At 49.6% G+C, this 25,315-nt stretch overlaps 1 protein-coding gene across 2 annotated transcripts; it reads left to right on the top strand.

Annotated features, from left to right (window-relative positions):
- On the top strand, positions 1 to 24,834 carry BTBD2 (BTB domain containing 2). 2 transcript variants are annotated; one of them, XR_010073988.1, is made up of 9 exons: positions 1 to 622; positions 6,743 to 6,862; positions 10,098 to 10,254; positions 13,899 to 14,004; positions 14,801 to 14,998; positions 18,205 to 18,353; positions 20,076 to 20,163; positions 21,221 to 21,367; positions 21,921 to 22,060. XR_010073988.1 is itself a non-coding variant. In XM_063358427.1 (9 exons), exons 1-9 carry the CDS (start codon positions 21 to 23, stop codon positions 22,080 to 22,082), a joined length of 1,773 nt encoding a protein of 590 aa, XP_063214497.1. In that variant the 5' UTR covers positions 1 to 20; the 3' UTR covers positions 22,083 to 24,834. The 2 variants fall into 2 exon arrangements, 1 of the variants encoding a protein (XP_063214497.1); XM_063358427.1 differs by having other exon boundaries at positions 18,205 to 18,397; positions 21,921 to 24,834.
- The last annotated feature ends 481 nt before the right edge of the window (positions 24,835 to 25,315 follow it).

The following is a 25,315-nucleotide window of genomic DNA, read 5'->3' as shown; positions in this document are numbered from 1 at the left end:
GCGGCGCCGCGCCGTGCTCCATGCGCCGCTGCTGCCCGGCTCTCTGCATCACCACCCGCCCCGCCGCCCGCCGCCCCGCCGCCGCCGCCCGCCCCGCAGCCATCGCCATCGCCGCCCCCCTCCCGCCCGCCGCCGTGTCCCGCCCGCCGCTCCTGGTGCTGGTGCTGCTGCAGCGCCGCCCCGCGCCGCGCGCTCCTGCGCCTCCGCCGCACAAGATGGCGGCCGGTGGGAGCGGCGGGGGCCCCGGGGGCCTCTCCTCCTCCTGCCCGCAGCCGCCGCCGCCGCCGCCGGGCAACGGTGCTGCCGCCGCCGCTGCCTGCACCAACGGCGCTCCCCCCTCGCCTCCCGGCCTCACCTACAACCAGTGCGGCGCCGCCAACCCGGCGGCGAGCGGCGGCGCGGGGGGCCCGGCGGCGGCGGCGGCGGCTGTGGGGGCGGCGGGGGCCGGCGGGGGGGCGGGCGGCCCCGGCGGGGCGCTGCAGCGGGAGCCGGTGTATAACTGGCAGGCGACGAAGCCGACGGTGCAGGAGCGGTTCGCCTTCCTCTTCAACAACGAGGTGCTCAGCGACGTCCACTTCCTGGTGGGGAAGGGCCGCGGCTCCCAGCGCATCCCGGCGCACAGGTGGGCCCCGCCGAGGAGGCGGGGAGGGAACGTGGGGTGCCCCACGGATGGGGACCCGGGCGTCCGAGGTGGGCTGTGGGGGACAGGCGGGCTGTGGAGCCCTGTGGTGGCCTGGCCAGGCCGTGGGGGTGGCCCGTAGGCCGTGCTGCGAGGTGGTCGGGGGTCCCGGGCCTCGGGCCAGGCCGTGGAGGTGCTGTGGGGTGTCTGGGGGTCCCCCCAGTTTGGGGGGTGATGCGGGGCGGAGGGGGTGGTACAGGGTTCAGGCTTCCGTGCCTCCCTTATGGAAGGAGAAAGGTGGTTTGGGTAACTTCACCCCATGTTCTACCTGGAGCTCCGGGGGATGCGCGGCCTCGGCGAGGCCCAGCTCCGCTCCCAGCGGGATGGTGGGAGGCACCAGCACCGGGGTCCCCCCAGTTTGGTCTGTGATGACCATTGCTGTCGTCTCAAATCTGCCCTAACCCTCGATCGATACTGTGTTTCTTCTTGCGGTTGCCAACCTGGGTGACGGGGTCCAGTTTTCGGCTGGGAGTGATTTCCCTGGAGGGTGGGTGCGACTGGGGCAAGCGCTGTGGGGAAAAACCCCAGATCCCTGGATCTTGCTCAAAAGCAACCTTTGGTTTTGTGGGTAGTGGAGCAGAGGAGGAATAGTCTCCAAGGCTGCCTGATTTTTGCTGACAGATACAGGGATTGGTGAGAGCACTGGGGATGGAAAGGAAAGAGCGATGATTTTAGAAGCCAAATTTCTGCCACAACATTTTCTTTTGAAAATAACCTTTACTGAATCTTTTCTGAAGCCCTGTGTTTTGGAGGGGTAACCCGCTACTATGAACCAAACCCCACGATTCTGGAAGAGCTGTATTGAGAATGACATCTGGGCATGTGGTAACTGGTCAAGGTTAAAGGCCGAGCTGCCATTTAAGAGTTTGCAGCTCTGAGCTGCTCGGAATTTCCTCCACCTGGAAAGCGCAAACCCGATGTGGCCGATGGATGTTCAACTGCTTCTTGGGGCAGCTCCGGTGAATGGATGCATGCCACTCAACCCACCGCTCCGGGAAGGGCCTCCTGGGCTGCTCGGCTCTGCCGACAGTGAATGCAAGAGCCTTTCGCTCAAAGATGGGACCTGTTTTAATTGGGGTGGGGGAAGGCTTATTTGGCGTCCTGAGCGCTCGGCAAAGGGAGCCTCACTCCAAACTATTTTGAACTATTGCTTTGCTCCTAAGTGCTTGCGCTGCTGGAATTTTCCCCTTCAGATTTCCTCTTTTCTCTCACTTTCTGAATGAAACACACTTCTTCTAGGCTGCTTTGAGCATTTAGGGTGTCAGTTCTGTTCTTTTGTAATTTGAAGCTTAATTAGTATTTGAGTAAGCTTGTCCCTGTCCTGAGAACTAGGCTTCCTAGGTGGGGAGGGGCGATGTTCAGCCCAGAAATAAATAGAAAATAAATGAAGCTTTTAAAAAAATAGCCCCAAAGTGAAATGCTGCTTAATTGCTCTGAAATCCATCTGGTGCTCTGGGTGGTAAAGATAGAATACAGTGTGTCACGCTGTGACATCCCACTTACGGATTATATAGATTTTAGTAAAAGTTGCCTGTATGATATTACAGTTGGGATATCCTGATGATTCATGAAGTACCGTGGTTATTTCAGAAGCAGGGAGCTTAAAATAAAACCACCCAGACCCCTTCTGTGCTCAGTTCTCCCACAGCAGCCTGACAGCAGAAGATATTTTGCGCTGGAATAGAATCTCAAAGCAGCCATGAGCTTCATTTGAGAGGCACTGTATTGCTTCAGCGACCGGGGCAGATGTTCGTACTTCGATGCTAGGTGTCTGAAATAATGCACAGTTAACAGGTAAGTATTTCTCTACTCTCTGGTTTTATTGTGTTAAATTTTCAGACCAGCCCAGGTATAAAGCCTGGCTGCAGTAGGAGCACATCCTAAATAGGGTTCTTGGACAGCAGCTAGTGGTGCCGCGAGGAGTGGTCTGCGATATCTTACTTGTCTCCTTGGCTATGGTTGCGTGGTGTGTTAGAAATTGCCAGTTTTGGCGGCAAACTGGTTAGCACAAATAATCTGAGAGTTGCAGTCCTGCAGGAGCTGGAAGTGATAGTGCAGCTGCTCCCTGGTCAGGCTCCTTGGGAAGGAGCATAGCAGAGGTGGTGTATTTGTAGGCTGAGGTAGCTAAATGGTGTATATGTCGAGCGATCATGGTTGATATTGTCCACATGTGGTGGTGGTGCTGGGAGGAGGTTTCTGAGTGTGAGATAGCTGTAGGTTCAGGTGCGTTTCTAAGAGAGTCTGGCAAGTTCAGTTTGTATAAAGCAGACAATAGATATCTCACATAGCGACTAAGAGCAAATATTCATTTTGTGTGTGAAAGCCCTGTTAGTAGATAAATAGCATGAGTGGCTGTGCTGGGTTCAACTGAAGGTTCACCTATCCAAGCAACTGTCCTGTGAGGCATCTGCAGCCCTGAGAAAATCAGATGTTTTCCACCTTCATGAGGCTCCAGACCCTGTGGAAGTTGCTTGCCTACCCTGGAGCAAGCTCCATCCTTGAGTGTGTTCCCTCTTGCTGCTGAATCAGCCATGAAGAAGATGGAACAGCCTTAAGTTTTTTTTGATGTCAAGGCTAATAAACTCTGGACGGAGCAGGCTGCCTCGAAGCTTCACAATGCTAACGTGGCCAAGGTCAACGCATTGATTCGGCTGAGCAGTAACAGGGAAGGGGTTTTTTTGGTCTTTTTTCAGATCTGCTTCATCAAGCACAACATCAATGAGATTAGAAGCATCTAAACTTCATGAGCCAGGAGCTGCATGGGTGTGATAATTAACCTTGTTAATCGGCCAGAAAACATGGCCCAAAAGGGAACAGGACAAGCGTGTGGCGGTACACCCCTGGGTATTCCAGCCTGGGAGATCTGGAGCTCAGGGACAGTCTGAGTAGGTTTTTGGCTGCTGTTTCCGGGCGTCTCTCTTCTGAGCTTGTCCTGTCTTTTTTTTGGATGTGTATTAACTTGCAGTACCTGCAGTGTTGTGTGCCGAGGTGTCCCAGCGCTCGACTCCTGGGGTTGCATGTGAGGGGCTTCTCCTGGGGGTCTCTGAACCTGCCTCCTGCTTGTTTCACCTGCTGTCTCTGGTCCTTGTGCTGAAGGATGCAGCAAGAAAACGATCCTCATTCATTACCTTCTTGTCATCTATGGTTTCACCGAGCTCCAGCACATCACATCTTGCTCTGTTCCTGTGCCAGCTCTTCTGGAATAGACATTTTAAGATTTCTCCACAGTGGAGCGGGTGGAGGAGGGAGGTGGTGTGCAGCGGTGGGATAGTCGTGGTTCTTGAGTGGTTTATTTTATTATTGGTATTACCATAGTGCCTGGAAAGGGAGCAGGGCTGTTGGGTATACAAATTAAACTAGGTGAAAGGTGGAGATGCCAAGGTGAACAAGGAAGCAGTGAAAACTGGTGGGTAGGAAGCTATCGGTAGTGTAATGAAAGACGTTTTCTTGCAGGCCTTCAAAAGCCTTCAGAGTCAACTTTGGATCCTCGTGAAGACAAATCAAATTATTAAGCTCGTGGAAGTTCCTGTGACTTGTTGCTGAAAGTCAGTTCACTTTGATTCTTAGACGTGCAGAGGGAATGATGAGAAATCAAGTGTTGCTTTCTTAGTTCTTTTGCTTTGCTTCTGCTGATTTCTCTGCATCTTTTCAGTAGTCTGCATTATTATGTGCACCGTGCCGTTGTTTAAAAGTAACCCTCTGTTTGAATTCTTCCTGTGACAAAGGTGGGTTACTATGCTGAGCTTAGGGTACCTGCATTTCCCTTTTGAGAGTTGCATGTTTGCATCAGGCGGTGCACCCTGGGGTTAGGAGAGAGGCTTGCTGTGCCGTGGCCGCTACAGCGCTTCAGAAAATAGGAGGGGAAAACAAAAGAAAGTCCTGTTACTCTGCCAGTTTGGCTTAATAGTCGTGTTTCTCCCATCTGAAACAAACCCCGTTTCTTCCTTTTGCAGACCTGAGCAGTTGGGGAAAACTGTTAGACTGTGTAAGAGAAATGATGCACATCCCTGCTTTTCCTGGGGGGTCTTTAGAATAGCTTTAAGTGTTCGTTTAGCAAGAGTAAGAAGACACCACGAAGGGAGAGGGGTTTTCTTAGTTGTTCTGTTAATGTTTTAAGGAAACTTAAAATTCAGAGTCCTGTGTATCTCTGGCACCTACTGGGATCCCTTTCGGGCTCAGCAGTTTAAAATAATCAGGCTGACTTGTCCCCGAGTGAAATGGAAGCAAAAATTTGAGAGGTGTTTTTTTAATTAATGCCCTTTTCAAATTGTTTTTGAAGGCTGTCTGCTCATCGAGGATGTATACTCAGAGATAATGCCTGCTATTGTCTCGCCACCATCACTGCTTCTGTAGGAACAGAGATTTTTGTTTCATCTAGCAATTCTAGTATTGTGAACGAGTTTGGTTTTGTTTGTTTGTTCTAGACATTTTTCTTCAGAATTATTTGATCGAAATAGGCATGTGCGTACTTTGGGTTTTTTTTTAAAAATCACTGTGGTTTGCCCGTAGCTCTCTTTAACTGATCAGAAACAATACAACCCGGCTTGTCAGCCCAGCAGTCTGTCATGGCAAACAAGCCTGGCATGTCCACGGCGCTTTGCTGTATTGTATCTATGGAAGACCTCCTCTGGATGGGAGGGGAGTGAAAAGTGAGAAAATGACAAATTTTGTTTAAAAAGAAAAGAAAAAGGCTTCTGTGTCACTTCCTGCTGCAGTGAAATCTAACTGAAATTCCCCTTTAGTGATGGGCTTTCCTTGGGGTCCAACTACTGGAGATTTGTCTCGTGTTTTCTGTCCTGTACGGTTTTCTGCTTGCAGTTCCTGATGCTTCTCTCTGTGGAAGTGTGCGTCAAACTCCGCTGCAGCAAGGGCCCCTGAATTTTCCAGCTTCTTCCTTTTTGCAGTGGGTTGGAGAAGTGGCTGCAGTAATCGCTTCTGCAGCCTGGTCTCCTCCGCTTCCCCACGCTGCTGAGCTGTCACCTGTGTGGCCTGTGCTTTATGACACCAGGGACAAGATTGCTTTACTGGGAAAAACTCAGTTCTGCGTTTTCAAACAATGACAGTTCTCAAAATGTCTTTTTCAAGGCATAAGGCAGGTACAGCAGCTTAAATATACACAGGCCTCTCAGCAGCGCAGGCCTTTGCCTCCTCCTAAAATAGGAGTTGGTGTTTATCAGTGAGGGAAATCATCTTGTTTACATGGGAGTGCTGGAATATTATTTTTGGTCTCAAACCTGGTTTGTGGGAATTCTGGCTTCCTCTTTCTTTAGGGCCGATAACATGCTTCTTGCCGTTAATTACCACATAAACTCACAGCAGCGCGAAAAGGGTTTGTGTGCACCTAGCAGTGCTAGTTTGCTCTGGGTGAGATTTTCTCTGCCTTCTAGGTTAAGCCGAAAGCAGGTTTGGAACGGAAGGAGACAGCAGCGTGCCTGGGGAAGGCAGCTCCTGTGCCAGCTGCTGCGGGAGGTGCTGGTGTCCACAGCTCCCGGTGATGCTGCCGGGGCACTTCGCATGTTTTGAGAGCTTGCCCTGCTGTCCCCAAGGATGTCGTCCTGGCATATGGGGAGAAGGGAGGAGGATGGGTAGTGTGTATTCACAAGTTTTCCATAAGCGTTTTCAGTGCCTGACAGTGGGGAGTTGCACCAAGACTTGAGCTCTGTTCAATGGAAGAACTTAAATTCCTTAACTTTGTCCTTTCTTAGCTTCTCAACCTCGTGAATGGTCCATAGATTTGTACAAGGACTTTGCAAAGCAGCTGCATATATTCTGTTCCATAATGCACGAAATCTTGTCTTTGGGGAACCATCACTGCGTTGTATACTGGGACGGGCTCAGAGTGAAGTCACTTGAACCTCTGGTGTTTTTGCAGTAAACGAGCAGAAAGCCTGACACTCCCTTCTGTTGCAAAGCACTTTTGCTTTAATGCTAGGAATTTGCTTTCCCTTGGGGTTGGCCTTGGGGAATAGTAACTAGCCTGGGATTTTTTTGGGAAGTGAATATGGTTTAACGTAAGTTTTTGTTGTTTTGGTTTTTTTTTCCTTGTTTGTTTTTTAACGTTAGGTTTGTGCTGGCTGTGGGCAGCGCAGTCTTCGATGCGATGTTTAATGGTGGAATGGCCACAACTTCTACAGAGATCGAGCTGCCTGATGTGGAGCCTGCTGCCTTCCTAGCTCTGCTGAAGTAAGACTTTTCTGATGTACAGTATAACTGGAATGAACAAATTGTTTGTGGAGATGAATATTTTTAATGAAAGCAGCAAACCGTTTGGTGAAGCGGAGGTCATTAAGTTTCTAAATAAAATGCCTCTTTGTTGATCTGTTCAAGGGCTGGTGTTAAACCCCTCTTTTCCTGGGTAAAAGTCTAGCTCAAAAACATTTGACTCGCTCCATGTTTTAGTTTAGCAATAGTTCAGTGAATATGCCCTCCTGCTGCTGCTCTGCAGTATGGGCAAAACCGTACTGGAGAGTTTATAATTTTATAAATATGTAGTTATATGTAGTTACACCATGCAAATGCCCCAACAGGGAGGTGTTCTGGTTAGCAATCGGAGTAAGTGCATGTGCTGGCCTTTGTAGTTAAGTTGATACTCACTTGTTCAGACATTGTCTCATAAATTCTCATTCGTGAACTGGTTTGATTTGATCCAAATGCTGTTTGAGAGAAGTGGGGAAAGGCGATCCTCTTAAAGCTCTGGAAGTTACAAATACTTGGAGCTCATTTAGGTTATGGGCAAATGAGCAAGTTATAACAGGTAAGCAAGGGTGTGAAATCAGTGTCAGCCATTCTGTGTGGTATCTCTCCTTGTGCCTGTTTTATTCCTCTCTTGGAGAACTGCTTTTGAATTTACATTTACAGCGTGCATTGTAAGTCTGCGTGCTGGGGGAAGGAGGAGGAAGGGGCTGTAAGATGCTATTCACCAATTTCTTTAAGCTCGGCTGGTGCTGTGTAACACCCAGCAGCAATCCTGAATGTATGCTGAAAAGTCATTGTCCCATTTCTATAGGATTTCTGTAACCTACTTCCAGGGGTTTCCAGCCCTGTGCTCTTGACATGTTCCCTGTTTGCCTCCTATCAGGAGCAGTGTCTATATATAGCTTTGGCACACTTTTTGCTTTACCTTTAAAAAGTGCTTTAGTCGTGACTGTGCTATCTTAGATTTTACAATTGATCTTCACTGGAACGAAAGACCAGAAATAATAGGGAGCCCCTAGCCCCCTCCCTTTTGGCTCATTTTAAACCAGGCACCAGCACATGGGGAATCCCTGTAATTGGCACATGACTCTCTATCAGCCAGGCAAATCTCTCTGGAGTGCAGAGCTAGTATCTGTCTTTAAAACTTAGTGAAGCTAAAATACCGAGTGAATTAGAGGCAAAGTCATGTGGTTTCCCTGCCAGTGCTGAGATTTCAGCACTTGTATAAACAATATGATAATTGAAAAGACTAAGGTGATGAGTTTAGGTGGATTTCAACAGACACATTTATATTTTGTATAGGAGAAATTGTGTGTGGATTATAACAGTGCCTCTAAAGTTTGCAGTTATGCTACAGTAGCCGTGCACATGGTCCAGTGATATCTTAGATGCTTAAATCTAGAATCAAACTGTCACTTCTAAAATGCTCAGAGCTTAAATGTGCCAAAGGAAGTTTGGGTGCTGCGTTCCAGTAGGAAGCTTACCAAGAACGTGGTATGAACCTTCCTAGAGTAGAACCGAACCTTCCTAGAGTAAAACCAATCCCTCCAAACACTGATCTGAAATGGCAGCTGATCCTTACATGTGTACTGGGCTTGATCCAAGCCCTGACCTAATGTTGTAGGACCAGGAGCTTATCAAGGGACGAAGTGCCCGTCCTGAATGTTCAGCAGAAGGTCCCTTCTGGACACTAGATCATGATTGTATTTATCTGCCTTTAATAGGTCTGCTATAATTCCTTAAAAGATCCTTTTTTGTTATTATTGTCATTTTCATGATAACACAAAGAACATTTTTGATTGTATGGGGTTATAATCTAAATGTTCTTTTAAATTGATACTACACTTTTTCAGTTCGAGCCTCTCTTGTTATCCCTCTTAGAGCACGCTGTTTGGACTATTGTAAAAATAAATACTAACGTAGTCATTGCAGTAAATAGAACTAGTTGTTTTTAGAGCAAATGTTTTCTTTTAATCTCGTAATAAAAAGGATTACGTAGTGAAAGTAGGACTGGTGAAGGGGGATGTGTGCAAAATACGTTCTTGAGCCTGTGGCTTGATGCTGTTATTAACAGATGCTCTAGAGCGGCACAAAAGCCCGCTTTCAACAGCGACGAGAGCGCTTCCCTTCCTCTGAATCCCCCTGTCTATGCTCCTCTGAATCGCATCCTGGCCCTCTCTGGCTGGAGGACCAGGAGCTCCACTGCAGGTCCCTCCAGACGGGGACGCTGCCTGGCTCTGTCCCTGCTGCTGCGTGAAGCCTCCAGGAACAGCAGCCACACCACACGTTGCTGTGCTTTTGTTGCTGTGCTTTGTGCCTTTCAGATCTTGATTGGCAAACGCTCGACTGGTTAAAGGAAAAACAGTAAACAAAAACCTCTGCATGGGATTAGGACTAACATCAAGTGTGTAACTGGTTTTACTGGGCTCAGCCTGTCAGTTCCTGCTGTCTCTAATCAGCATGCTTGGGTATGAGGCGGCTCGGTCAGGCTTCCTATGAAGACCTTTGTTTTTCCATGCGGTATGAATGTACTTCCTTGTTTTGGCCTAACGGTGACGGCTGATGCTTTGCTAGCAGCATGGCAGTCCTTGTTTTTCATTGCAATTAACTCTTGCTTTATGCTGAAATTATATTGTGTGCTGTACTTGAACATCTATACAATGAAATGAAACAGCACGGTATATAAAGTGAAGAGACGAGGGGAAAGTGGGGTATGGATAAAACACCTCATCTGCAGTGGATATATATGTTTGAGCTGATCGCTTTTGAAATAGTACGTAAAATGGAGCTTCCCTTCTGAAGTAGGCAGGGTTGAATTTTTGTCCTTGTTTAGTCTAATCAAACAGCCAAAACCGTTAATTTTAAGGGGTGCCCTTGGCCAGAGAGTGTTCTAGGCTAGCGTAAGTGGCAGAATAAACAGCTCTCTGGTTGTGGGATGCTAAGCAGTTTGAGGTGCTTCAACAGATATTCCAGCTATTTCATTCATTAAAAGTTGTACCATAAAGAGTGTGTTTAAAAAAAAAAAAAAAACCAACAAAAAAAAACGCTTCTCCTTGGTAAACCAGAGTCAGTGGAAAGGATGTGAAAACTGTTCCATCTCTCAAGTATAGGAAATGGGGCCAGGATGATGAGCAGACAAACATGTTTTTTTATGCACTGCCAGGGTTTTTACCCTGTTATCTTCTTGGCTTCACTAGAGCAATGTTTGTTTGCATGCTTTCAGATTTCTTTATTCAGACGAAGTTCAGATTGGACCAGAGACTGTTATGACAACACTTTACACAGCTAAAAAATATGCAGTTCCAGCCCTTGAAGCTCATTGTGTGGAGTTTCTGAAAAAAAACCTCCGAGCAGACAATGCATTCATGCTGTTAACACAGGTGAGTTTGCAATCATTTGCATGAAGTCCCTTGAGCAAGGTCCATCACGGTAGGAAAACAGAAGTTTTTTGAGTGTTACGGAGTTGATCATCCGAAATGGAGCAGTTCTGTGTCATTTTGCATTCTTCCTTACAGAAGTCTAGGGCCGATGAGCAGATTCTTACAAAGAACAATGAAATACAGCAACTGTTGCTGCCGTTTCAGATCTGCTTTCTGTTTTGGGGTGGCAGGTGATTCCTTCCATAGTGTGAGCTGGGGAAGAAATTAACAGGGTGGAAAAATTTCATCTGCCAAGAGGAAAAGTGAAATGAGAGGATTTTTGCTTGTTCAGATTCAGGAGTGATATAATAAGCTTTCTCTGCTTGCTACACCTAGCCAGTCAGACGTTCTTTGAAGGAATTTTTGCAATAGTTTCCCTGAAATGGGGGTGAAAGACAGAAGATGCAGCTTTTTCATGAGTGCTTCAGTTTATTTTCTTTGGAGAGGAACAAAGCCTGTTCCAGCTCACCCTCCCACTGTACTGAAGGCACGCAAACCTGCAGTTCCAGTGCAGCTGCGTTTCTTGACTCTCGGTGGGGTCGGTTGCGCATCCTTGTGCCCCTCTGTCTGATCCAATCTGTAAGGGCCAGACTACTCCATATTCCATCTGTCTCTTCTAAGCAGCAAACTAGAAGACAGTGTTTACAATTTCTGCTTATTTTGGAGATGATCAGACTTTGCATGCAGGTTGATTAAATTAGCATCGCTATCCTTTCCGTTTTCTAGCCCCATTGTTTGTTTCTGGTCCCTGCCACCCTCTCTGCTGACAGTTGGTGACATACCAGTGACTTCCACAGCGCAGTGTGTAGTGTTGCCAGGGACGCCCTGCTCTGGGTGGTATAGGAACGAGAAACAAATAGGCATTGTGTGTGCGAGCTTCTTTCCTTTAGAGAATGGGCAATACTAGCTCTGGAGGGTATTTCTGATCAGCCAGCTCAGGAAAGCTGCCATGATTTCTGGTGTTAAACAAACCTTGCAGAGGAGTTTTCACAGCTGCCCTGACTTGGGACCCTGTGCACTGAGGTGGCCTGGCTCTGGGGGGTTGTCCTGCCTTGCCCAGCGTATCTGGCTGCTGGCTTTTTTCCTCCTTGTCAGGAGTACAGGCATCTTTCAGGGTCTGACTCTAGCTATCGCATCTGTGGCAGTGTCTACACCAGCAGTTTTCGCAGAAATTGAAGCAGCATTGGCCTGAAGCAGTCGCTGCTGAGCACTTTGTTTGTTTGCTGCAGATAGGCTGGGATATTATTTAAGTTTAAATATTTGGATCAGGTTCTTAAAGTAGTTCCACGTTCCATTGCTCTTGTAGACGCTCTTCGCTGCTAGGATTCAGCTAGTGCTGCAAAATACTGTGTCCCTCTTTACACATCCTCTTTTTAACTTGGCCCTTTTCCACATGCCGTAAACAAGCAAGGCAGCCTCTGAGACACAGGGGGAACCACACTGCATTTCCCTGGGGAAGATTCCAGACTTAAAGATCCTCACTTGGGTGATGGTAGCCAGATCCGCACTCCCTCAGATGCGTGGCAGGACAATTGTAACTCTCTGACTGCAGCGCTCCTGTTCTTTGGGTTCAGCAGCCTGCAAGCTGAAAGCTCAGGAGCCGTTATCCAAGGGCCGAGAAGAGATCTTTCCTGTAGGCTGCGGTTTTGAAGAGGCATCTTAATGAGCCATCACCTCATGAGGATTAGCGGTGTCAGCTTTATGGTGGTACTGTTTTATGCAGGGATTTTTGCGGCATGCTACGTCTCTGCAACCTGACTGCAGCTTTCGCAAGGTAACACTTAGGTTCATGGTGACTTCCTTACAAAGGTCCTTCTTTGACCAAAGGGGAAGGTGTTCCTAGTTTTTCAGGTATCAAAAACAAGATACTACTGCCTGGCACTCCATCAGCTGCACTGGGGCAGCTGAAATGACAGATGGAGACAGGCTTTCCTGGTTCCTTTTGTTTGCGGCTTATCCATTATGATTAGTTGTGAGTCGTGATTTGTATCTAGCTTATGTTCTAGTTTTGTAAACTAGACGTGTTCCAGTTTATGTCGTATATTGCAGTATATCAAGTCTCTAAAATGGTTGAGGCTGGTGTTCTTTGAGAAACCTATCTGTGTCTTGGGCTGCATAAGGCATCTCAGTGGATCTGTTCTCAAAATGCTCTTGGTTCTGGTCCTTCAGTGTGAAAATTGGACTCTGTTTCCTGCTTTTACTGCAACAAATTGACAATTTGCGCAGTCAGTTGCAGACCTGAGATGCATCTTGTACAAAACATTTCCCAACAGGCTTCAGATTGTGGACCTAAGACCGTAGAGCCGCAAACCTCCTTTGCGTGTATCATTACTGAATCCTGCTGGTCCAGCAGCCGTGTCATCGACAGCGTTTCAAGCAACTGCTAATCTCTGGCAGAAATATCAGTGGCAAATAGCTCTCCGGATTGATTGTGCCTCATAGTAAACCGTGATCCTCTTTCATGCCAGACATACATGCAAATGTCACTTTGATCAACAAAGAAATAATAGCTTGCCAAAAGCCACTGTGCGGTGAGAACTCTGCGAGTGTAATGTAGGTTCCTCACGTGTCGAAAGGGAGCCACTACAGTAGTAAAGTCTGAGTCAGTCGCAGCTCTTGGATGCCAAGAGTGCAAGGTGCTGGCAGGGCTCCAGCCCCAGGAGCAGGTGATGACTGCTGAAGCTTCCCTGCTCCCTGAGAAAATGGGGAGCTGTTTCAGCTCTCGGCGTCGAAGGTGGGCCTTGCTGAGCTCTACAGCCCGTTAGCAAGTATGAAGTGTGATGTTAAGGGAGTTCCTCCCTAAATAGCAAAACCAAAGCATTGGAAATAAGAGGTCATCCTAGTGACTCTTGTGTGTTCCCACTGCCTTTCCAACCTGAACAATTCTATGATTCTATGTCTTGGCAGTCTGGGGGCACCTGAAATGGTAGTGAAATTGTTACAAGACTGCAGTTACCTTGGGCAGAGAGATTCTGAGCCACTCTCCAAGCTGTGTGCAGGCTTTGTTTGGAATAGTAACCTATTTTGGGGGGGAGTTCTTCAAGGTAACTAGATTAGAGTAGCTGTTTCTGTGCAAAACATGCGAATGCACTAAGCAGGCTGTGTACCCTGCAGGGTTTTGCGCATCTCAATGGGACACAAGCAGTGTGCCTGCTAAGGCGGTTTTGCTAATACGTGAGGTCAGGGTGACTATATTCTTATAGAATAAGCTGTCTCTGCATATCCCTAGAGCGCGCAGGCCTGGAGTCGTTGGGCAAAGCTTTGGTCTAAATATAAAAACGCTGTAGTAAAAATTACTTGTGCTGGGCTGACATGGCCGGTATGGCGCCAGAAAGCACTATGGCCACGTTAACTGGTGTGATGCTAAAACAAAGACGTGCCTGAAGACATGTACAGCTCAACCAGAACTGATGCCAAGCGCAGATTTTTCTAGTGTTTGCCTTGTCATGCTTAACTGCTTGTGAAAGACTGCTGCAGCCCAGCGAATTCATCATGCAGTCAGGCATAGTATTGCTAATGAAGATGGGCTCTGGGAGGGAAGGGGGGGGTCCTTAGTGTAAACTTTAAAATACCTTTTGTGTTAACGACTGCTTCTTCGTTACTAGGCAAGACTTTTTGATGAGCCTCAGCTGGCCAGCCTTTGCCTGGAGAACATAGACAAGAACACATCAGATGCCATCAATGCAGAGGGGTTTACAGACATTGATCTGGGTAAGCTTTTTTCCCCTCCTCCCTCTCCATGCTTTCATAACAAGCTGGCCTCGAAAGTTATTACAGGTTAATACTTGGCACTTCTCTTTTGTGGCTTTGCTGTTCTGGAGCAATCTGTTGAACGGTCTGGCACCAAGTGGCTACAGACAAGGCATTTGCAAAAGATCATGCTTGCTTGCAGAAATATCCTGGAATCTACTTACTTTGGTGCAACTTGAGTTTTCTGGGCATGATACAAAGCCTGTTTCCTCTGTTGATGTTGGCAGGTTTTGGGTGGCTGTAACTTGCCTTCTTTTTGTGGAGTTGGCATTGTTTCATGAGTCTTTGTCAGGTTTTGGAGTTAAAAAGGTGTTGCGTTTTTGGAAGCGAGAACTGGCTATTTTAATTATCATATGCAGTTTCCAAACTTGCTGGGCACAGTTAATAAACATTAAAATTCAGACTTTAACCTTCTTCTAATGAGATGGACCGTGGAGGTAAGGCACGGGTAACCTTCTGGCTTTCATGCTGCTTGCTTCATCCAAACTTGACGTCAAGTAAGTTGCAACTCCTTCTACTGCACTGCCATTAACATGCCAATTAAGTGGGCACTGTTTGCTGCTCCAGCGAGTTACTCGCTTATGGAATATGCAGATATACCTTCCTCAGAGGCTGCAGGCAGCGCTTTTGGGAGACCCTGTTTTTCCAATTGCTTCTCTTTTATTTATCTTGGCTGTACGTAGGGTACTTCTGGCAAGGTAAAATCAGGTGATTTGGGTTAGTGCCTAAAGTTGTCACTGTCTGTCCTGCCTTGCAGACACCCTGGTTGCGGTGCTGGAGAGGGACACCCTGGGGATCCGGGAGGTTCGTTTGTTTAATGCAGTGGTTCGCTGGTCGGAGGCTGAGTGTCAACGGCAGCAACTTCAGGTGATTCCAGAGAACAAGCGGAAAGTACTGGGCAAAGCGCTTTCTCTTATCCGCTTCCCATTGATGACTATTGAGGAGTTTGCAGCAGGTAACTGAACAAAGGCATTTCTGGCAACCCTGGTCTTTGCTTTCTCTGAACTACAGAGGATCAAGTACATGAAAATGGATTTTCTCTGTGTACCCTGTAGTAACTTAAATTTGAGATTATCCTCCGTTCCCACTGATCTACAAAATGTACTGTGTAAACACTACTTTCATCCATAATCATTCACTCTTTTAAAGACTACGGTGCTCCATTGGGTAGGAGCAAGTCAGATCATAGCTGTTTGTACTCATAGTATGTTTAGATGGTTACTTTCTCATTCAGCTGAGAGCAAAGATCCACACAGGGGTTCGCATGCTTTCCTTTCTTACTATTCCAAGTGTTTAAACTACATGAAGCTAATGACTTGCAGATAATTGGTGTTGGTTGTACCCTGCTCCTGAAGAGAAATGAGAATGTTTCTCCCCATCCTCTATTTGCTGCCGCCTGTGATCCAGTGGCAGCATTGGCCATGTCTTGCTGATGCCCTTCAGAGCAGAGCCCCATAGCAGAAAAAACTTTCAAAATGTTCTTTGAGATGTAGGGTTGGCATTGTTTAGTCTGCGTCTCAAAACGTTTTTCAAGTTTACATTAAGATCTTCATCTACAAAGATGTCTAAATCATTTAACAGTTTTGACTAAAGATTTTTTTGTTTTGTTTTCATGGCCTGTTGTCTTTGATTTTGTACTCTGGTGGTTCTCCAGGGACTGAAAACTGGCAATTGGCTCAAATAGTTTTCATGCTAAAAGACACTGTGGAGCCATTTTCAAAACTGAAACTTGTTTTAGGCTGCAAAGGAGCAAAAAGGGTCATTGACACCACTTCCTTTGCACATCACATCTCAAGGCAGAGATGGCGTCAGCGTATCAACAGTTAATGTACATATTTCAAGATGAAGATGGATATTAGTAAGAAGTAAATCTGTGGTTAAAACTTGGTACCCGCTTTCTATTTTGCCCGTCACAGCAGCAGTGTGGTCTTAGGGACGTGAATCTCTTCAGAAACAGCTTGGTCAGGGAGGCAGAGATTCATTCATCTGAACTGGGTAACTTTCCTTTGTGTTGGCACTGGGTGAAAACACGGCACATGCTGTTCCTCGGTGTGCACCGTGCCAAACAGCAGCTCTGAGCAGATCACAGCCTTGTGATCATACAAGCATAGAATGGTTTGGGTTGGAAGGGACCTTAAAAATCACCCAGTTCGACCCCCCCTGCCCTGGGCAGGGACACCTCCCACCAGCCCAGGTTGCTCCAAGCCCCGTCCAACCTGACCTTGAACCCCTCCAGGGATGGGGCAGCCACAGCTTCTCGGGGCAACCTGGGCCAGGGGCTCACCCCCCTCACAGCAAACAATTTCTGCCTCACATCTCACCTCAATCTCCCCTCTTCCAGTTTCAAACCATTCCCCCTTGTCCCAGAGTCCCTCCCCAGCTTTCCTGGAGCCCCTTTAGGGACTGGCAGGGGCTGGAAGGTCTCCGCGGAGCCTTCTCTTCTCCAGGCTGAACCCCCCCAGCTCTCTCAGCCTGTCCTCCCAGCAGAGGGGCTCCAGCCCTCCCAGCATCTCCGGGGCCTCCTCCGGCCCCGCTCCAACAGCTCCGTGTCCTTCTGCTGTCGGTGCCCCAGCGCTGGAGGCAGCACTGCAGGGGGGTCTCCCCCGAGCGGAGCAGAGGGGCAGAATCCCCCCCTCGCCCCCCTGCCCACGCTGCTGGGGATGCAGCCCAGGCTGCGGGGGGTTTCTGGGCTGCCAGTGCACGGTGCCGGGGCGTGTGGAGCTTCTCCCCGACCGACACCCCCAAGTCCTTCTCCTCAGGGCTGCTCTCCATCCCCTCATCCCCCAGCCTGGGTTTGTGCTGGGGGTTGCCCCGACCCAGGTGCAGGACCCTGCACTTGGTCTGGGTGAACTCCATGAGGTTGGCCCGGGCCCCATCTCTGCAGCCTGTCACAGCAGAGGTAGGAGACGGAAACCGTTCCCCGCAGCCCCCTCCTCTCCCAAAAGAAAAAGGATTTTTACAGACAGTGGTTTCACCAGTTTATTGTATAATCTGGTGTGAAACATGGGAGTTTTGCATGAAGATGTTTTAACTGGCAAATATGTCCCTCCCCTCCCTTAGAGCAAGTAATTTGAAACATTTGAGAATTGAATTGCAGCAACACGGGATAAGTTTAGACATGATCAATGACAGCTAATTTTTGCTGAGCAAAGTATCTGTAAGCTCATTTATCTGTTCGCAGTCCTTAAATTCTTTCATCTCTACCCATTGCAGCCTTGGACCACATTATGTCTGCATAACGCTGTGCTGAATTTAACCAACTACAAGTCGTTTTGGACCAACAAGTAGCTAGGCATTTGCTTCCCACACTAACGAGCACTTAATGCTATTGTTTCTCGGGTATGCAGTAGTCTTGTTTCTGTTAAAGTCCTTTTGCAAATAGAGATGCAGAGCAGCTTTTGACTCTTAAGCTAAAAGACACCCGGTTCCACTTTTGAAAGTATTTAGAGTAGTTTCCAAAGCTTGAGTTCAGCATCGCTTCAGGAAAAAAACATCTAATTACCAGAGAAAAGATGAGAATGTGTTTTAATTCTTCGAAAATTGCTAGCTTTTTTTCCCCTAGATTCTACAATAAAGGTATTAAAAAAAAAAAAAAAAAAAAAAACCCAACCAAACAAACCCCAAGCGGGGATTAAATGCCTGAGGGAAGGAGGGAGTCAAAGGTGGCACAAGCTGAACCACCTTTGTCTTGATGGAAAAATACTCCTATACTTTCTGAGTTGATGGTAACCAGGTGACGTTCCCTCCCACTACCCCTCATGGGCTTTTGGTGATGCCTCGACAGTAATGTTACGAAATACAGGTGCAGATGTATGAAAATCCCTGTCTCTTACCAGTATTATCATCTCCCGAGGGAGTGGGGAAAGGATTAGCTGCATGTTTTTAGGTTTTTAGCCCAGTGCTCTGCAGAGCCGCACGCTTAACCATCATTTCACATACGTGCTGCGTACAGTGGCTCCGCAGTCCATGACCGGCGTGCTGATAGATGGCAGGCAGCACGTTTCTGCCTGGGGTTTGACTTCCCGGCACACCAGCGAGATCCCGTGTGTGATGTGGGTTTGGCCCACTCTTAGCTGCGAGTCGAGTTTGCCTCCCCACGTAAATCCCCAAAGGATCCCTTCTGGTTTCTGACGGCATCGCTGCTTTCGTGCTCCTCTGCAGGGCCTGCCCAGTCGGGAATCCTCACGGACCGGGAAGTGGTGAGCCTGTTCCTCCACTTCACAGTCAACCCGAAGCCGCGGGTGGAGTTCATCGACAGACCGCGCTGCTGCCTGCGGGGGAAGGAGTGCAGCATCAGCCGATTCCAGCAGGTGGAGAGCCGCTGGGGGTACAGTGGGACTAGTGACAGGATAAGGTCAGCTTCTCTGCTAATTCTGCTGCTGATAGATTCATGTTTACTGAGCTTTGAGCCTACCCTAGACCCAAATCTGCAAGGTTACGTGCTAGACCCTGACTTCCACCATATAAACGTAGTGCGAAGCCTGAAGGGAAGGCATTTTGCTGGGCAAAAGCATCGCCTGATGCGTTAACCTGCACGTGCAGCTGCGGGCTGCCACTTCGCTTCGGTATTGGCAAAAGTTTCCAGCAAATGTGGCCCTCCAGCGCAGGCCTGCTGTGGGATTGGTTCGCTCCTTTTCAAGTGGGTTCCTGCAGCTGTACGGGCACGTAGCGGTTGGAGTCACCAGGCAGCTCCTGGCTTCCTCCTGGGCCTGGGTGTGCCGACTCCATCAGGTCAGTTCCCTGCGCTATTGTAAATGTGGCTTGTTGAAGCCCCTTAATCTTGCCTATTTGAGGGAAGGATTAGGATAAAATGTTTGCTGCGCTTACTTTTCTGTGAGCCTCTAGTTTGTTTAGACCTAAGCTTGTAGAGAAACAGTAAAGCCCAGTCATGGTGACAGTGGCGTGGCTAGTGTTGGGGGGGGTGTTGCAGGCTTTGAGTGGCCAAGTTAGAGCAAGACAGGAGGTAATCGGAAAGCCTTGGTTATTTCCTGTTTCCTCTTTGTCTTGGGTGGAAGGAGGACTTAGGTTAATACAGTTCTTCAAAATTGTCAAGATTTTTCATCAGTGGTTCTCTTGCATATCGATAGAGCTGTCGGTCGGATCTTTTGTCCATTCATCCTCTTACAGGAGATGGTAATCGGTGGAGCTGCCAGCTCCAAACACTTCCTGCTCTCACATTCAGAGACGTTTTGGAGCTTGTAGTTGACTTTAGCCGCAACTGCTGGCGGGGTCGGGGTCAGTCTCCAGCGAAGCTTGTGTGCAGTTTCAACACTGAATGTTTTATGCTGGCTGCAGAGCAGTGGTCTCCAGCCTGCCGCAGGTGTCTGGCCTTCAAAAAGGCAGGACCGAAAATGTTGGCGGATCGGTGAAGAAATGATGGGGGCAGTTTGGCAGGCACTGAGGCTTTCTGCTGCCTGGGCAGATGGAGCTGTAGCGGGGCAGCGGGGTGAATGTCCTCCCCTTGCTGCTGTGGGCAGCAGGGGTTGCTGTGTTAAGGAGCTGTTGAGTCGTATTTTCTGCTCTTGGCTAAATCTTGAGTGCAGCCACTCTGCAGCAAATACTCAGAAGCACATTAACGATTCTCCTCCAGCGCTCAGCAGTGAAATACCTAATGACACTTCTTGCTGTTACCTTGCTGGAACGGCTGCTGCTGCCGTGAGGGTGGGCGCTACTCCACGTGCCGCAGGCCTTTGCCTGGCTGGCTTTTTCGGATGCCGACTTCGTACCGCAACCTCGAAAACGCTTTCTGAGCCTGGGCTCTGAAGTTCAGTGAGGGGATTGTGCAGCTCTGTATTTTACGTGAGCAAATAAAATTACTGCTGGCCCATTAGGACAGTGGAAGGTGTAAGTTTACACACGATGGTTTCTGTAAAGGATTTCAGCTATTAGTAAGAGTTGCCCTAAAACTGTAGTATGTTTGACTAAGTCATAGGTGTAATATTAAAGCGAGTGAAGATATTTGTGTGTCATCCTTGTATGAAAACAGTACAGGAGTGGCAAGTTGGTCTGACTTTCCTGATCTGTTCCCGCAGGTTCTCAGTAAACAAAAGGATATTTGTAGTTGGGTTTGGATTATACGGATCCATACACGGGCCAACAGATTACCAAGTAAATATACAGGTAATTCTCTCTGCTATGTTAAAAATACTTGCTGCTGTAGGGACTAATTTACACACTTTAGTGAACATGCAACAAAATCTTAAGTCAGAAGGGACTGTACTTGTTCTCTAGATAGGGTGGTTGGCAGATGTAGTGAGGGCCAGATGGGTTACCGGGGATAAGAGGGATTATTGCTCTCGATTTTATGCAACCTCCCGTTGCATGCGTCACTGCAGTATCTCCCCGAGTCCGCTCGCAGCCTTTGAAAACGCGTCTCGGAGAGTTGTGACGCAGTTTGAGAAGAAGCCACGCGTGTTTTCCCACACCGAGCAGGCCAGGCCAGTTCTGCCCTGCAGGTGCTGCGGCAGCGGTTGGGTGCTGCGATGGTGCCTGGGCCGTCCCTTGCTCTGAGCTGTACAAATGCAGTGGAGCAGCCATGATCCAGCAAGGGACGAGAAGAAGGCAATTGCTGGGCCTGTGCTGGGCCTGTGCGCTGCTGATGGGTGGCCTCGTGTTGTCAGTGTCACATTTGCAATGACGAGTAGGACTGAGGGAGACTCAGTTGTCTGAAGTCCATCGTGATCTTGTTCAAAGACCAGGGTGGCTTATGGAAATCTTGTGTGCCTTGTTCTGGGTGCGCGTACGTAACCCTGGTCTGGATCACTTGGGAAGAACCGTCCCCAGGAAGGTTATTCCAGCACAGCACGGCTGATGTGATGAGCACAGTCTGTCAGCACCCCTTCCTCAGTTGTCAGGGTCTCCTCCTGGTGCCCCTGAGCTCTTGGAGGAGAAGGGCAAGCAAAGACCCAAGTGCAGGACGTCGGCCTGCTGTCTGTCCCCTGCCAGGCTTCAGGGTAAGCGGCGAGTGCCTTGGGCTGTCTGGGACCCCAACCCACAGTTACTCGCCGTGATCACAGCAGCGAAGACGGACAGAATCAGCGGGGTAGTGCAGTCGTAACGGGGCTGGTCAAACCCCGAGTCCCTCAGAGTCGGTCCAGTTCAGGGGACGCACACCTGCGCTGGCACAGGGCAGCGTTCAACTAACGGTGCTGATTAAAAGTTACCGCGTGTCTCGCAGATCATCCACACAGACAGTAACACGGTCCTGGGGCAGAACGACACGGGGTTCAGCTGCGACGGATCATCAAACACTTTCCGGGTCATGTTCAAGGAGCCTGTTGAGATTTTACCCAACGTCAACTATACGGCATGTGCTACTCTAAAGGTACCATCCCGGGGTGGCGCGGGGGGAGGGGAGGCTTATAAGGATGGGTTGAAGCAGGCAGGTTCTTGCTCTGCGTTTTTCAAGGCCTGTAGTATAATCTGGAAGGTCTGCTCTTGTTGTCCTTCACCTGGTGGAGCGATGAATGGTTCACCCCCAGCATTCAGAGCTGGTTTTTAACTTGTCTTGCAAGCGTACAGTAATTAACAGGCTACATCAGTGATGAAGTGACGGGATTTGTTTTGGTGCATACAGATGAACGGTCAGTTCTGCGGGTGTGTAACCCAGGGCCTGCCTGCAGTGCCTCAAAAAAGTTGATGTTTAACTGTTGAGATCTGGTTAAACGTGGCGTTACGTTCCGGCAGAGACGAGGACTTTGCTCAAAATACCTGAGGTGCGAGAACCAGAAAGCAAAGGGAGGTGCTGTGAGGTCTCCAGAGCTCGTCGCTTCAGGGCGGGCTGTGCGGCCAAACCTCCCAGAGTGGGCCCGGGCGGCACAGTCCCGTGGGGCTGCGGCCCCTGTCTTGACCTGTGCTTGTTTCTGTGGCCATCGCAGGGTCCAGATTCCCACTATGGAACCAAAGGACTGCGCAAAGTGATCCATGAATCACCAACAACAGGAGCCAAAACCTGCTTTACGTTCTGTTACGCGGCTGGGAATAACAACGGCACTTCGGTGGAGGATGGACAAATCCCAGAGATCATCTTCTACACATAGTGCGGCCGCGGAGCTGGCTCTGGACTTTCCTGTTCTCTTCCCCGTGACCTTCCAAACTAAATTTCTGGCTGAGTTTGACCACACCGATTGGAGCCACACTAGCCAAAGGTCTCAGTAAAATCATTTCAAAGCTCATGTTTTGCCTTGTGCTAGTGATTCTGCTGCTATCACGTACCAGACTAACTGGTATACCGGTATCATTTGTAGGTTGTCTGTGGCTAGTCATTTTTCACTTTACTGATTAATCCTATCTAACAACATGCGTTTTTTTGACTGTAATGAATGTAGATGATTTTCCACCGGTCAGAAGCATGGAAACGAGTGGCTCTGGTCGTGGTTATACTTGCTGTGAGGAGATAAGCCTGCAGAAGACAGCCCCGGGCTGTGTGGCGCGTCCTCTTCTGCTCTCGCTCAGCAGCGGAGGGGAGAAGGGCTGCCACAGTGGGGCTTGGCCGGCCTGTGCCCGGCGCCTCCCGCCCGCCACGGCACGTGTGGCTGCCTTCAGCAAAAATTACGGAAAGTGGCCTTTTCCCTGAGGCTTCGCTGTTTCAGCGCGACGCGGTCTTGAGGGAAGACCTCAAAACTAGAGCGCCTCTGGAGAGACTGCGGCGTTTTCGTGCTGTTCTCACTAATTTGCGACAATCCTTTACCTGGGGCAGCTGGTGATGGCAACCTGCGGAGCTGGGCAGGGGCAGCAGCTCTCGCTGGGCAAGTTCTTTCCTCCTCCCCTGTGTGCCGGCTGCCGGGACGGGGCCGGCCGGGTGGTTGGTGCTTGTTTCGGGCTCCGTAGCGCGTTTCAAAAGATGGGTGATCTCAGATAAGCCCCGGGCAGCTTTCAGCAGCAGGGAACCCCTGCTAATTGTGACTGCGCTAATCAAATCCTTCGCGGCTAGTGCCGGGGTTTAGCAGTTGCAGCAAGGAAGGGAACTTGCCTCCCCCCGTTCCCGTGCGCTGCTGCTGTTTTCATGCACGTTTCAATGCATTTTCTCTTCGGTCCTTTCCGTGCATTGCTACCCCCCCCCCCCGGGGCCCCTTCAGACCAAGTAGGGAGAAAGGTTTGATGTGCAGCTGCCCGGTACCTGGTACCGCAGCAGACAGATGCGGATTTATGGAACAGTTTAGGAAACATTAAAGATTGTTCTCTTTGCCTGTGTACGTTTGCCCAGTCTGCCTGTTTGGACAGGCGCGGGAGGAAGATTTACAAATATCGCCTGGCTTTGAGCATGGTCATCTTGCAGTCGCCCCCTTCTTACCTGGTTGAGGGCCGGTTGCTTTTCCCCAGGAGCAGGTACAACTTTAGCTGAGCCGGAAAGGTTTGTCCTGCCGGGGAGGAGGTGGGGGGTTTGTACCTGCGGCTGCCTGACCAGTGCGACGCTCGCTGCCCACCACGAAGACGACGAGACTGTTTCCTCCCCCTCCTCGGCAGCTTGTAATTAAAGCACCGCTCGGCAGCGGGGCCGGAGCCTTCCCAAGCCTGTGCGGGACTCGCTGGCAGGGGTGGAGCTGCCCCAAAGCTGAGCTTCCCCTTTTGCCAACCTCGGCTCCAGGCACGCGGAGCCCTTGTAACTCGCCGGGCAGCGCTTACCACCATGTTTAACTGCTGGAAGTCGAAACCTGGTCATCCTTCGCTGGAGCGGGCAGCTCGGTGCCTGCTCCCTCGCTGGGGAAAGGATGTCTCCTCCTCTTGCTCCCCGTGGTGCACCTCCTAACCAGTAGCTATTAGAGATGTCAATAGTGTGTTACGTTCTCTAGGAAGACGGTGTAAGATGTGTATATTGTAAGCCTGCTTCGAGGTAGGATGTTTTTAATATGGCCAGTACTAAAAACAAAAAGAGATTAAAAAAAAAAAAAAAAAAAAAAAGAGGTGGGTCCATGACTTAGTTATTGAACCCGACTCTCTGCGATGCAGAGGGTGCTGTGAGATGGATTTGACGGACCCGGCAGGCTCCTGCCCCTGTGGGAGGCAGCCCCTCGGTCTGTCCGTAGTGGTGAGCACTCCGGCCTCCGTCCTTCCAGGGTTGTGGGAGCTTCACTACGCGCCCCCAAGGACTGTGTCGGGGCCTGCCCCGTCCCTGGAGGGGTTCAGGGCCAGGTTGGACGGGGCTTGGAGCAACCTGGGCTGGTGGGAGGTGTCCCTGCCCAGGGCAGGGGGTGCCACTGGGGGGGCTTTAAAGGTCCCTTCCCACCCAGACCAGTCTGTGATTCCATGATTCGCCACCTTGGGGTGTCGCTGTACAGAGGTGGCAATAGCGGAAATAACTGGGATTTGAAAGAAGCAAAGCTGCGCGGGGGGCTGTGGAAGAAGGGGGACGGGCGGGCGGCCCTGGCTTGTCCCAGGCGGGCGCCTCCTCGCTGCCTCTTCCCTGGAAGCGTCTGGTTTTACTACTGTTCTCTTCCCCCCTCCTGCCCTTGCCCCACGTGGCAGCTCTGGTGGCTTGTCCTGCTGGGGGAGGCCGGGCACCGACCTTGGCTACACCTGAGCAACTTCTGTTCTTACGGCTTTTCTGCAGTTTGATGCAATTTCTGGCTTTTGTAGATAGATGAATGTAATTAATTGTTGGACATGCCTGTTTCCAAAAGTATGAGACATCCTGTTGTACCGCGTCACCTTTTGAGCAGAGCTGGGACTGTCTTGACTCCAGTGCTGTGTTGATGAATGTATCCGATGCTCTCGTTCAGTGTTCACACTCCGCTTTTGGCCAGCTTTGTGATTTGTAAATAGGAAATCAATAAAGACATTCAGGTTGTCTTTACAAAAGTTTCTTCATGACTTGGAGAGCTGGTGGCTGCTGGTGCGTCGGGGGGGGGACACGTGGGTCAAGCTGGTTCCTCTGTGGTGCGTGGGATGAGCCGGACTCCTCAAGAGTCCTTGGAGAAGGGCGAGTCAAACCTTCTGGGGACTGAGGTTGTCACAGAGCCTGTGTCTCTCTGGGGGCAGAGCTGGGGGGGGGGGCCGTGTGTGTGTTTTCCTGTCTGTGTCTGTGATGGGTTTAGCCTGTCATTTTATGACTGAATTTCTTCCACCTTGATGGAAGGGTTTTTTGACAAACACTCACTAAAAGCAGCCCTGGCCTTTGCAGGGGTCGGTCTGGCTCCCTGAAAGCTGGGAGGGCACGTAAAGGGCCGTTCCCCTGCCCTGCCCGTGCAGGCAGGGCTGGCAGCGAGAGGCTGCAAGTGGTGGGTGATGGCGCAGGACCAGGGGTGGGCTCTGCCTCCCCTGGATCCGCTGCAGT

Source organism: Chroicocephalus ridibundus, chromosome 22 (assembly GCF_963924245.1).
Source record: "Chroicocephalus ridibundus chromosome 22, bChrRid1.1, whole genome shotgun sequence".
NCBI classification, from domain to species: Eukaryota; Metazoa; Chordata; class Aves; order Charadriiformes; family Laridae; genus Chroicocephalus; species Chroicocephalus ridibundus.
Note: the sequence above shows the minus strand (reverse complement) of the source record. Positions and strands in the feature narration are given on the sequence as shown.

Bases quoted from the DNA above. Each gene is read 5' to 3' on its own strand.
- BTBD2 (XM_063358427.1), top strand. From the start codon at position 21: ATGCGCCGCTGCTGCCCGGCTCTCTGCATCACCACCCGCCCCGCCGCC. The intron at 14,005-14,800 runs GTAAGCTTTTTT...CCTGCCTTGCAG, and splicing joins GTTTACAGACATTGATCTGG to ACACCCTGGTTGCGGTGCTG. The intron at 18,398-20,075 runs GTCAGCTTCTCT...CTGTTCCCGCAG, and splicing joins GGGACTAGTGACAGGATAAG to GTTCTCAGTAAACAAAAGGA.